This window comes from Parasteatoda tepidariorum, chromosome 1 (genome assembly GCF_982258835.1).
Source record: "Parasteatoda tepidariorum strain Cologne lab strain chromosome 1, Ptep-v5.0, whole genome shotgun sequence".
NCBI classification, from domain to species: Eukaryota; Metazoa; Arthropoda; class Arachnida; order Araneae; family Theridiidae; genus Parasteatoda; species Parasteatoda tepidariorum.
Window position 1 is genome coordinate 112,556,191 of NC_141755.1, and position 12,730 is coordinate 112,568,920.

Below are 12,730 nucleotides of genomic sequence, written 5' to 3' on the forward strand. Positions count from 1 at the left end.
GGGTATGTGAAGATTTAAATATTCATTATCCCGAGTAAACTCGGGTATGTGAAGATTTAAATATTCATTATCCCGAGTAAACTCGGGTATGTATAGATTTAAATATTTATTATCCCGAGTAAACTCGGGTATGTATAGATTTAAATATTCATTATCCCCAGTAAACTCGGATATGTATAGATTTAAATATTCATTATCCCCAGTAAACTCGGGTATGTGAAGATTTAAATATTCATTATCCCGAGTAAACTCGGGTATGTGAAGATTTAAATATTCATTATCCCGAGTAAACTCGGGTATGTATAGATTTAAATATTTATTATCCCGAGTAAACTCGGATATGTATAGATTTAAATATTCATTATCCCGAGTAAACTCGGGTATGTGAAGATTTAAATATTCATTATCCCGAGTAAACTCGGGTATGTGAAGATTTAAATATTCATTATCCCGAGTTAACTCGGGTATGTAAAGATTTAAATATTTATTATCCCGAGTAAACTCGGGCATTGCAGAATTCGTCAATACGTTTTGTTTTATCACGTTTTTATTCGGCCGGAAGTAAAAGAAATAATACTAACTATCTCTAAGAATCGAGGCTCTGAGAATAGAGAGTTCGTCTCCCATTATGGTGAACCGGGTTTGAATCCCAGTGATGACTGGTCAATTCGAATTCTGCAACCGGCTTGCACTAATCACAGTGTTGACGTAAAATATCCTCAGCGGTAGACGGATCATGGGTTAAGGCCTGGTTTCCTAGGACAGGCCAGTGTCGCAAAACTTTAACTTGAAGACAGCACTAAACCTCTGATGGGTCAATTTGTGAGTTAGACAGCGCACGTCATCTTGAACGACAACTGCAGTTGGATTACAACGTAACGTTAACGACAGAAGCAATGGCTGACAACAGAGCATTGAAATCGGTCAAGATTTCGAGGAGAAATTAATCTCTGAAATTAAAAAAATGACCTAATTTGTATAGTACTATAAAATCTAAATCTTACAGAGATTCCGTGCTTGAAAACAAAGATTGAAAATTCATCTTCCCCCCCCCCCCCTAAAGCACTGGTCGACAATAACGCATAAAATTATAGGAACGAACTACGAAATCAAAATAAATATTTGTTTACGTCATTAACGCATGTGTGGGAACGACTGCTCACTCTGAGCTTACAAAACGATATTTTGTTGGAGTACTTTCCGCTGACGCCCAGAGAAGACACTTGTCTTAAGGAAACAGTTAGAGCAGTGTTTCCCAACCTTTTTTGTACCATGCCCCACCTAAGCCTTTCTAAAATTCTTATGCCCACCTATGTAACATATACATAATTTTTAATATTAAAAAATCGAATTGTTCACTTAAGAAACTTCTGAAATTGTTAGCGAAACAAAGTAAGTAAATTTTCAGAACATATAATGAAAAACTAAAATTCAAATTCGAAATAATTTTAATAAAGATTTTTCTATAATAATTTAATATTTTAATTTAGTGAGATTCTTGCACTTGATGCTTGCTGCACGTAGATTTTATCTTAGGTTCCAATTTGGTTAGCTTCAGTCTCAAGTCTCCCCGTTGTGTTATATCCAGACGATTTCTTTTTTTTACCAATAAAATCATTTACAGCACTAAAGTCACATTCAGCTAAATATGAAGATGGAATCGGTAACAATAGTTTTCTTGCACATTTGATTGAATTTGGGTATTTGTTTTCTGTTTCCTCACGAAGCCATGCCATCACTCCTTTCATATTAAATAAAGTTTTAACTGACTCATCATTTTGGATTTCTGCAAGTTCTTCTTGATATATCAGACAAATCCACTAACATGGACTGCAACATCCATATTGGAAAATAAATTTGTTTTAAATCAGAATATCTTTATTTTAAATCAGCCGATAGAATTTTCAGATGATAGACAATAACAAGTAAAGCGGTATCATTTACTTCACATTTTTGGAGCCAATGAAGCTGTTCAAAGTTTTTGTTGTTAATATATTTCTGACGTAACTCAATAAGGGTAATGATGCCAAATATCTTCGCTTTTGCATCAATAAGAGTTTTATTTGTTCCTTGAAGTTTCTTATTTAGTATATTCAGTTTTTCAAAGATATTGGCTAAATAACTCACAAATGCTTGACCATCGACTGTAAACATACTTCATTTCAGGTTTGTCGCTTAAAAAATCCCTAAGTCACATAATATTTATTGACCGCAATTATTTAAGAATTTGATTTTTTCTTTCGATTTTGTCACCGAAATCTCGCATTGTATTTAAATGGCCCAGAGCAAAAGGTTTAAACTCATGTCGAGTCCATTTTTAAATTGCCCCCCTTTACAATCGAATTGCCCCCCCCCCCGTTGGGGCGTAGGCTCCACGTTGGGAAACACTGAGTTAGAGTGTCCTTGCCGTTAGGTTAACCATGGGAGGTTTTCCTCTCTTCATGTAACTCAAATCCTCCAGGAAGATAAATTTCTCCCAATACAGGAGTTACAAGGTTGTCTTAAACTCAACTATAAAATGAAATAGAAAAGACATACCGTTGACCCAGACACAGAATCGAAGGAAATCGAGGTAACGTTCTCCTTCCACGGGATCCCATCCCACATCGATGTAACCTCTGTCCAGTAGATCTTGATTAGACTGTAGTCCACACCTTGAGAGGTAGATGGCAATCTTCTCCAAATAATGTTCTCGCAGTGCCAGAGCCAGCTCACTGTTCTCCATGAGGGAGGAATAGGCGACGTCGAGGGGCGTCGAACCTCTCAACGAAGGTCGAGCTGAAAAATAATAATGTCGAATCTCGTTATTTCACGTTCATCTCATACGATACATCATGAAATTACGTTATGATTACTGCATATGAAAAATACTGGTATGTACCAAACAAACTAAAATAAGCTTAACTACTTGGAGGCTCCGCCCCCTGCTCGCTAACGCTCGCCAACCCCCGAGAATTGCTACGCAATCCTATGTGGTTCACGCCGTGAACCATGGCTCGCTGGGCTCGCTCGCCAATGAACACAATGTTCTAGCACAAAGACATAATATATTATCATCAAAGACATAGTATTTTATCATCAAAGACATAGTGTTGTACTTATGTAGAAGATTTCTACCAATGTTCTTATTGGCTTTTAAAAAAGTATATTAGCTATTTAGATTGTACATAGTGAAAAAATCAAAACATTAGCTAAATAAGAAACATATTAGCAAAATAAATTATCAAATATTGCTTCACTAATATTCTGCATTTTAAAGCGTGAAAATTCAATGCGTAAATAAACGCGAAATATAAAAAAAATTCAATGCATTCAATACAAACACTTAAACGTTTTTTAGACGTTTAGGAAGCTCCCAGTAGAAAAATATCAATTCAACAGCGGCCTTTTAAAGCATTCTCACTTCAATTAATTAATTCCTAATTGAGTTTAAATTAAATATTGTCATGTTTTTAGTGCATGAATCTGAATTGAACAACCTGATAATGCTCACTCTGGTTATTGTTATCTGGTTGCTCACTACGTGCTCTTGCGCGCCGAATCCAATCAATTAAAAATGAAAACTGTTGCCAGCGCGAGAAAAGAAATATCATTGGTTTTATTGATACATACATACGTACGTATTAGCGTTTTATATAATATAGATTCTATTCCATTTATATATTTTTGTCCATATGCTACTTGCAACAATGAGGAAAAATAGAAATAGCATGTTTTCAAGATGAATCATTGGCACTTTATTCACACGCTATATTATTAGTGCTAGTTTTCTTTCATGTTAATCGAACATCAGCATGCTTAACATGTAAATTACAACAATAGTTGATTGCTGCATGTGTTTCACGTTAAGTGATTTCGCGCTCATGAACTGTATTATATTATTTTAAGCTATTATTTTTAATTCAAGCTAAAAGTAATCATTTCCAATGACAAAAAGGAAATGACCGAAGCCGTTGTCTCAGATGTGAACTATAGCGAGTGGTACCATCAGGTCATAAAAGGATGAGCAAAAACGCTCGCCCGGATAATCATGCCGTGTAGCAATTTCATGAAGGTGCCTTTATTGTCTCTGGGACTATCAAATGTGTCACACTTCTTCATAGATGCGTCCAGGGATCCGAAAGGTGGCCGTAGAGAGATTTTGCAGATCTATATTTCATCCCGTACGGAAATTTAGAAGTAACTCGTTAGCTATTTTATTATTTTTCTTAACGTTAATATTACTTTACTTCAATAGAATTATTTCAAAGCTAACGTTAGGTAAATGCGCGAAAGCTACGTAACCTTTCAATCAGTGCCTTAACACACCAACACTTAATAAATACCTATCTCTACCGTCAAATGGCCGGACTTTCTTCATTGAATAAAGGAAATAGGGTTGTTAGGAAAGAAATAAACTAAAAAAACTTATCATAATGAAACAAAATTGTATATGTATTACAAACACAAAGAATGTTTAATTCATTACTCAACGCAATTTTTTACATTATACAGGGTGTTTCAAATTCTACATTTTAACAAACATATTTCTTCCAAATATTATTACTTCTATAATTATAAGAATGGATAAAAATTATTATTCTTATGATTAATATTATTTCTTGTAAGAACTTGTGCTGTCTTAATTGCTTCGACATTTTTCCGCATAAAAACAGTTAGAAATGAAGTAAAGTTATCCACATAAAATGTAAGTTACTGACCAAAATATTGAGTTTATCACTTTTTCTGACACAAAAATGCCAATCTAAAATGTTAGGTTCTTTCTTGAAATTTCAATTCACAGTTATTCTGATTGAACTAACAACGTAACAGTCTTTGCATCGAATGCAATACGTTGAACACGCATTACACCGTTATTTCTGATCCGATAACGTTATAAAACAATAAAATTGTTCTCCCGATGACCGGTTGTGGAAAAAATAGGTATACGACAAGCATTTTTCCAAGCAAACAAAATACAAAAAAAAGGAATATTAAATGCAGTGGCGTACGCAGAATTTTTTCAAGGGGGTGTTCATAATTTTCTGACACTACTACAAGAAATTCGAGTCTGTAATAAAGCACTATTATTTCCCTAATTTAGACAGCTAGATAATTTTGACTTTTTATTTAGACAACATTGTTTAGTTAAATTTTGGTTTGATTTTTTAAGTTTAGGAACATAATGTAATATCTTCTGAAAAAAGTCTAATGTCAAATGGATGGGAAGTAACACTTTGAGGACCACTTTCACAATCATCAGATTTTGTTATGCTAGAAACGTTTTCTTCAACGAAAGTATCACATTTCTGTACAACAGAAAAACTTACATTGATACTAGATGCTGTCACCTCACTAATTTCAGGTCGTGATTTTTTCTCAAAATAATTAAAAATTGTTAAATTCTTGCGTTTGGACATCCTAAAGATCCAGGAACAGCAAATATATATATATATATATATATATATATATATATATATATATATATATATATATATATATATATATATATATATATATATATATATATATATATATATATATATATATATATATATATATATATATATATATATATATATATATATATATATATATATATATATATATATATATATATATATATATATATATATATATATAAACTGCTGTTTGTAGAAAATGCAACACCATGAAAGAATCATCAGAATCAAATGAAATTTAATGCAGAAACGACTTGTACTGATACAAATAAATGATGAAATTTTCAAAACAAAAGAAACAAATTAAGCGTCCGAAATCAGTATTTGGTGCAGCCACCACGCGCTGCAATAAGTGCTGCTATACGACGTGGCATGGAGTCAAACAGATGTTGAATATCTGCTTGAGGAAGAGAATTCCATATCGCTTGTATGCGCAACCAAAGTTCGTCTTTGGAAACTGCAGGACGCGGATCACGAGTGAGACGCCGACCAACCATATCCCACACGTGCTCAATAGGCGACATATCCGGCGAATAAGCAGGCCAAGGAAGAAGTTGCATGCGTTGTGCTGAACAGAAGTCTCTAACAGTCCGCGCAACATGTGGGCGTGCATTATCCTGCTGAAAGATAGCTCCAGGGATGCCTTGAAGGAAAGGAACGACTTCGGGCTGTAGCACTTCACGGACGTATCTGTTGCTATTGAGATTACCCTCAATTCGTATCAAATTGGATCGTCCATGATACGAAATCGCACCCCAGACCATAACTCCGGGTGTTCGACCACTATGTCGTTCAATAATACACTCAGGAAGGCAGCGTTGACCGGCATAACGTCTAACACGAACACGGCCATCATGGGTCCACAAATTGAAGCGTGATTCATCTGAAAAGACAACTTGGTGCCAATCAGCTCGCCAGTCTCTGTGCTCAAGAGCCCACTGCCGACGCAGCCGTCGATGATCCGCCGTGAGGGGAATCCTGTATAATGGCACCCTTGCACGCAATCCACGGCGCAGCAGACGACGACGAATTGACGAAGCCGACAATTGTACACCTGTAGCAGTAGACCAATGTGCTGCCAGCTGCCTGGAGGAAGCTGTGCGATCATTCACCGCCATGCGGAGCAGGTGTCGATCATCGCGCTCTGACGTCACCTTCTGTCGTCCAGTGCCTGTTTTTCGAGTTGTTCGGTGCTCGTCGGTCCACTGCTTCCAAACTCGCATCACTGTGGAACTGTTCCGCTGCATACGAGCTGCTATTGCGCGATAGGAAAATCCTCCTTCTCGAAGGCCGATTATCCTCCCTCGTTCAAACTCCGTAAGTTGCTTGAATTTCTTATTCTTCCGTCGTGGAGGCATACTCAGGTCTCACTAAACGTTTGCCACTAACAAACGTTTGCCACTCGCAAATCGCCAAACAGCTGTGTGCTTATGTTTTTGTTTTGTTTTCGGTATCACGTATCTATCATTCACCAAGTTATATATGGGTGTCACATTTCAGAGTTTCAAATAAGCTGATCTTCATTAGATTCTTCTGCATTAAATGAAATATAAAGCGTATTTTTTTGTTATAGCTCCGACATAATCGTTTGTATTTGTTAACATAATTGTGTTTATTAGCGTTTTTTAGAAGATCGTAATAAAACTAAGATAAAAAAAATTATATATTATTACCTCCATAGCCCCCTTCTGTATTTTCATAACTTCCATTAAATGTATACGCGTATTTCGAGTAGTGAACTTCTTTACCTACTCATCCACTTATTAAAATTAATAATTTCACAATAACCTCTAATCCTTAATAATGAAATGATTATTACAATAAAGTTTGTTTACTTAAAAGATTTAAAAAAAATTATTGTTCAGCAGTGACTTTGTTACTAATTCTATATACATTAATTAAACTTAATGGTTCTGCTCGATAACCATTTACAATTTTTTTTAAATTTTATTTAATTTTCAGTTATTATGGAATTCCTTAAATATTTTTCGACGTAGAGGTTATTTAGCAATAATGCGAAAAGCTGAAATTTATAAATGTATAATATTTATAAATGTTTAAGAGAATTATTAGCAGCTATTTTGTACTAATTTTTTTAGTTGAAATGTTCATTATACACAGTTTTATAAAAATAATCGTAAAATTCATTGAACGATGGATACATTGACATTTTAAAATGCAAGTAGAATTCAATAATCATTTCATTTTATAACTGTAAAACGGTAGATAAGTAACTTCGTTATCAAGTTTTACATGATACGAGAATATTATGCTATTGCTTTATAATGAAAGAACAACATTTTAAGTTCTAAACTTTTTGTGGAAAAGTAAAAAAAAAAAACGAAATTTTTTCCTGTCATCAGTGTTAGCGATTAGAGAGTGTTTTATCGTATAAATGTTAAGTCAGTACCGTTCCCTTTTAAATAAAAATGCATTTTGTTCCGGAAAAAAAATTACTTGAATTTGTCAATAGAAATTCCCTAATTATTGTAGCAAGAACTTTTAAATTTCTAATCAAACTTTCCTCTATTATAATTTTGTGCAAATAATTATTATTAATAATATAAATGACTATTAAAAGGAATTAATTGAGAATGTTCAATTTTAATAAATTAACTGTTTACGCAATCAGATTAGTAACTTTTTTCATAATTTACAAATGGAGAAAAAGTCTTTTACAGTTTAAAAGTGAAAAGAAAAATAAAGTTGAGATTAAATTTATAAAGTAAGCATAACTCGAAGGAGGTTGAAGTAAGGGCATTAGACGAAGTGATTGTGTTTTTTTTTAAATATTATTTAGAAAGAATTTTTCTAAAAGTATTTCTTTTAAAGTTTTTATCAAACTTTTGTTTTTTATTTATCTATAGTTATTGAAAGTTAAGTTGATGATTTTTAAGTTGAAATGAATGCCGCCCTGCTTTGCATATTTCAAATATTATTTCTAAAGAAATGTATAACTTAACATTAAACACCAATTCTTCTCCTCGTTTTCAATTCTTCTCTCGATTGTTTGATTACAATTGTAAATCAAACAATCACTACATTTATTTATTAAAAAACACTCTTATGACCTGATAATAAATTGATCTAAATCTTAAATGTGAGTTTTATAACATGTAATTTATTTAAACTCAGCACATACATCTAACCTCTGTTGTCGCCAATGTCTCAATTTTAAAATATAGTTTTTCTTTTATAAATTTTCTGATATTTTCATATAAAGGATAGTATTAAGTTCGAGAATTAAAAATTTGTGCCCAAAAAAGTTGCTGAAAATTATAATTATTATTAATATATGACAACAGGAAGTTTTTAATTGAAGGTTGAAATTTTTTTTAATTATGTTATTTTTTAATTATGTTATTTTTTAATTATGTTATTTTTTAATTATGTTATTTTTTAATTATATTCTTAATTACCAAACTCATATAACAGTATTTAGGAATCTATAAATTTATGTTACGTATGATAGTTGCATTATAACCTGTGTATAACCTTTATTATTCTTATATTGAAAAGGTATCAAGTTATCTATGACCTTCATAATGAATGAAGTATTTACCGACTTTTATATATATTAAGGAATTGAATCAATTTTTCACAAAGTTTAAAATCTCATCTCATTCCAAAAAAAAGTTATTTCATAAAATTATGCAAAAAAGTAATTTAATATATATTTTTTTCATAATGAATGCTTCTAGTAATGAAACAAACGCTTTCAAACTTTATTTTAAAAATATTGATTATTCGTTTACAAGAAACTATTACTTTAAAGCGTGATAAAATTTTTGAATACTCTATTTTTTTTCTAGTAAATAATATGTCTTTGTTAATTTCTAAAAAAATAATCTTTATAAAAAAGCTTACATTATTCTTTTATAGAGAATATTGATTTCATAGAAAATATCACTAAAATAAAACAGGTTATGTTTTCTTACAATAAAAGTTAAATAGAATTAATTCTTCAAAATAGTGTTTCAATAAAACATAGTATTAAAATGTTACGTTATTTTTTGTGATTGGTTCATTAATAAATTATTTTTATTTCTTCGCAAACACAATTCTTGTAAAAAAAAATTAAAAAATTAAATCTGTTTTATCAAAAAACTAGATCGTTTTATAAAATATAAATTATAGCGCCTAATAAAATATGAATACAGTGTATTTGTAAAGTGATCCTGACAATAAAAAGGTGTTATTTTCTTTTTTATTTTCTCTGCTAAAAGGAATTAATGAGTTATTTTTATTCATAATGGCTAGTCGAGGAGAAGAAGAAAATATCGAATTACACTGCTTAGGTTAATGTAATTTCGTTCTCCCACCACATTTACGCGTAATCCATCGCCAACTCCACCTGCAATCGCCACGTTTACAATCTACGGTATGTTTTGTCAATACGCAGTCCGTAACAGTATCACGTGAATTTGGTTTCAAAAGTAGAACCCTATTATAGTAAATGTTTTTTCAGTGTTCTGAGAAATACCGTGAGAAAAAAAAGTATGCATAAGGCAAATAAAAATATATAGTCTTAAAAAATAATATCCCGCATAATTTCTATTAAAATTTTTATTTTTGCCATTTTATCTGAGCTCAAGGGGATGTTTAAACCCCTAAACCCCTCCCTTGCGTACGCCACTGATTAAATGTATATAATTGTTAGAAAAAATCATGAAGTCAAATGGGCAAAAATGATAAAATCATTTTTGAGGCAAAAGTTCTTAAACGGTCATTTGACTGTTTATGGTGTGTTTAGTGTTAAATTATTTTCAACACAATTTCGATAGAGTTATGAAAGAGAGCACATATACATGCAGAACACTCCTATTAAATGCCTTTTTCTTAAAAAAAACTAATTTTGGCTTTTTCTATCTACGTGAAAAACCAAAAAAAAAATTATGTTGATGGCAGAATACCATAAATATAAATTTTGACCGCTAATGAGAAATGCATCAAAAAAATATTTTTAACTTTGTTGAAAAAGCAAGACTGTTTCTACAGGCAGATCAATTCAAATAATGGAAATTCAAAAATAATTATCTACAATAGGGATTGCATTATAAAGCGAGAGCAACAAATAAAGAATACCCGTCGTTGCTGTAAAAATCACTCAACACAAATCTATTACTACTTTTAATCAGGAAGTTAAATTTTCTAACAGGTCTATTATGAAAATATTTTGTGAAGAAATAAATATAATTTCAGAACTAATTTAATAACAAAAGTTTTAAAACATTTAAATTTATATATTCTTTGCATTTGAGAAAAAATCTTGAAAATCATAAATTTTCAATCTTAAAATAATTTTCCTTTACATCACATAAAATAAATTAAAACACTGGTTTAGATTTTTTATTTCAAATTTTTTTTTTAAAGCAAATAAATTTGGCTTTTTCTTCTACAGTGAAAGGGCCAATGGAGAGGAGAGTTCACCGTCTTGACTAATATTGTTTCTTCTAAAACCAAAATTTAAAAACTTTCAAATTTCATAAATGCCTTTAGAATCATTTTTAGAGAACAAATGTTTAACTGCAACGCATAAATTACTTACATAGAAGAATATTGCTGTTTTCCAGAAGAAATCCCAAATGCTCAAACATGGCTTTTTGGTTCTGTCTTCCGGTTCGACAGAAAAAACATAAGAAACGACAACAAGCGACCACCATCTCGTGTGAAGTATTCTGGGGAAGGAAAAAAAAACAAATATTTCAGAAGTTAGTAAATTCCTCATTTGGGAGAACAAAATAAACATTCCTCAATTTCAATATATACATACGAGCATACAGTCGAAATAATGCGACGCACTATGAGATTCTATATAAATCTTAATGATACCAGTGAGCTTTATTGTTGCACTTGCTTACGCTCGTGTATCAGTTTGGTTGAATGAAACGATGCAAGTTTACTGATATATGAAGAATTATTTATTATATCAGGTATTATCTATATACATAATAATAAACGCAACTGTGTGTGTGTGTGTCTGTAATCACAATATATCGCCCCAGAAGCCTCGCCCAGGCACGAAACTCGGCACATAATTGTGTTTTGACATAATGAAGAAGTATTTTTTTTTTCTTTTTTCAAAAATTTGGATTAGCTTTTTAGCTATCAGTCATTTTGTAAGAAAATCTATTCTTTTTCGTCTTCAAAGAGCCATATTCAAAAAACTATTAAAAAATACATATACTTTTGTCCACTCTTATAAATGTATGCTAATGCGAACCTTACAATTGAAATATTAATTTTCGACAACTTAAACCAATAATATACGAAGGAAATAATAATTTAATTGTAAGGTTCGCATTAGTTTACATTTATCAAAGTGGAGAAAAGTTTAACTTTTGTATCAAAAATGTGGCAACATATTCGATACGTAAATAGAACGCTTCGCTTTGATATATTTGTCGCTGTTCATAATTGTTATAAGTTTTTCTTCTACTTTCCACGGTCTTATTTTTTTTCTAAAGCGAAGACGATAATTTTTGCAGCGATATAGAAATTGATACCATAAAAAATTATATAAAAATAGAAATTGATACCATAAAAAATTAATTCGTTTTCGTGTTCTTTTCATGTATTTAGCATTTTAGTTTTTTTTTCTTAAGCGTTGTAGCTACGTAATATATAAAATAGGAATTTAATTGTTTTTGAAGGAACGATCACACTTACCTTGGATCTCTTCGGTTTTTCTATTCTTCATTTTAACAGTTTTTATTAAATGTAATTAGTTATTTTCAGAAAGTTTCAGTTTGCAGGTAAGCACTTAGATTTTAATATTGGAGTTTCATGATTTGCTTTCATAGTAATTGTTGTTCTAAAGTATTCGTTGACTTCTTAAAAACCCGATTACTGACATGGCAGAACCGCACTTTGTATTTTGTCAAAGAAAGAGATATTAAGAGATTCTCAAAGAAGAAGAAGGACCCAAGAAACGTCTGTGTAACGTCAAAGAAGGATGGAACATGACCGAACTTCGACAAGCAATTCTAGAGCCCAAGAAGTATTTAGCGTGGCGGACAGCTGGTCGCCTTAGGCGGCTAGTATTATAATAATTAGATCATAAGTTATTATTTGAATAGTTATATGATTTGTACGATATTATAGGCGACACTTAAACATACATGTCATTCAAGAGACTTTTAACATACTTTCCATTTCTATTTATTTTCAGCGAATTGCATTACAATGTTCACCAAATTATACAGGAGTGTAAACAAATGCAAACTGGTTTCATCCGAGTAAAAACAATACAGCTGTTTAGAGTGTCACCTGGTAATTATAATTTCATT

The 12,730-nt window shown here is 31.5% G+C and overlaps 1 protein-coding gene across 13 annotated transcripts in view; it reads right to left on the reverse strand.

The window, feature by feature from the left end:
* RyR (Ryanodine receptor) overlaps positions 1-12,730 on the reverse strand; it is a 286,011-nt gene that overhangs the window by 137,860 nt on the left and 135,421 nt on the right. For all 13 annotated transcript variants that reach the window (XM_087150450.1, XM_087150444.1, XM_087150445.1 and 10 more), the window contains 2 exons: positions 10,990-11,119; positions 2,539-2,778 (listed from right to left, as the gene is read on the reverse strand). In XM_087150450.1, coding sequence (XP_087006576.1) covers positions 2,539-2,778; positions 10,990-11,119 — 370 coding nt within the window. The remainder of the gene's footprint in view (positions 1-2,538; positions 2,779-10,989; positions 11,120-12,730) is intronic.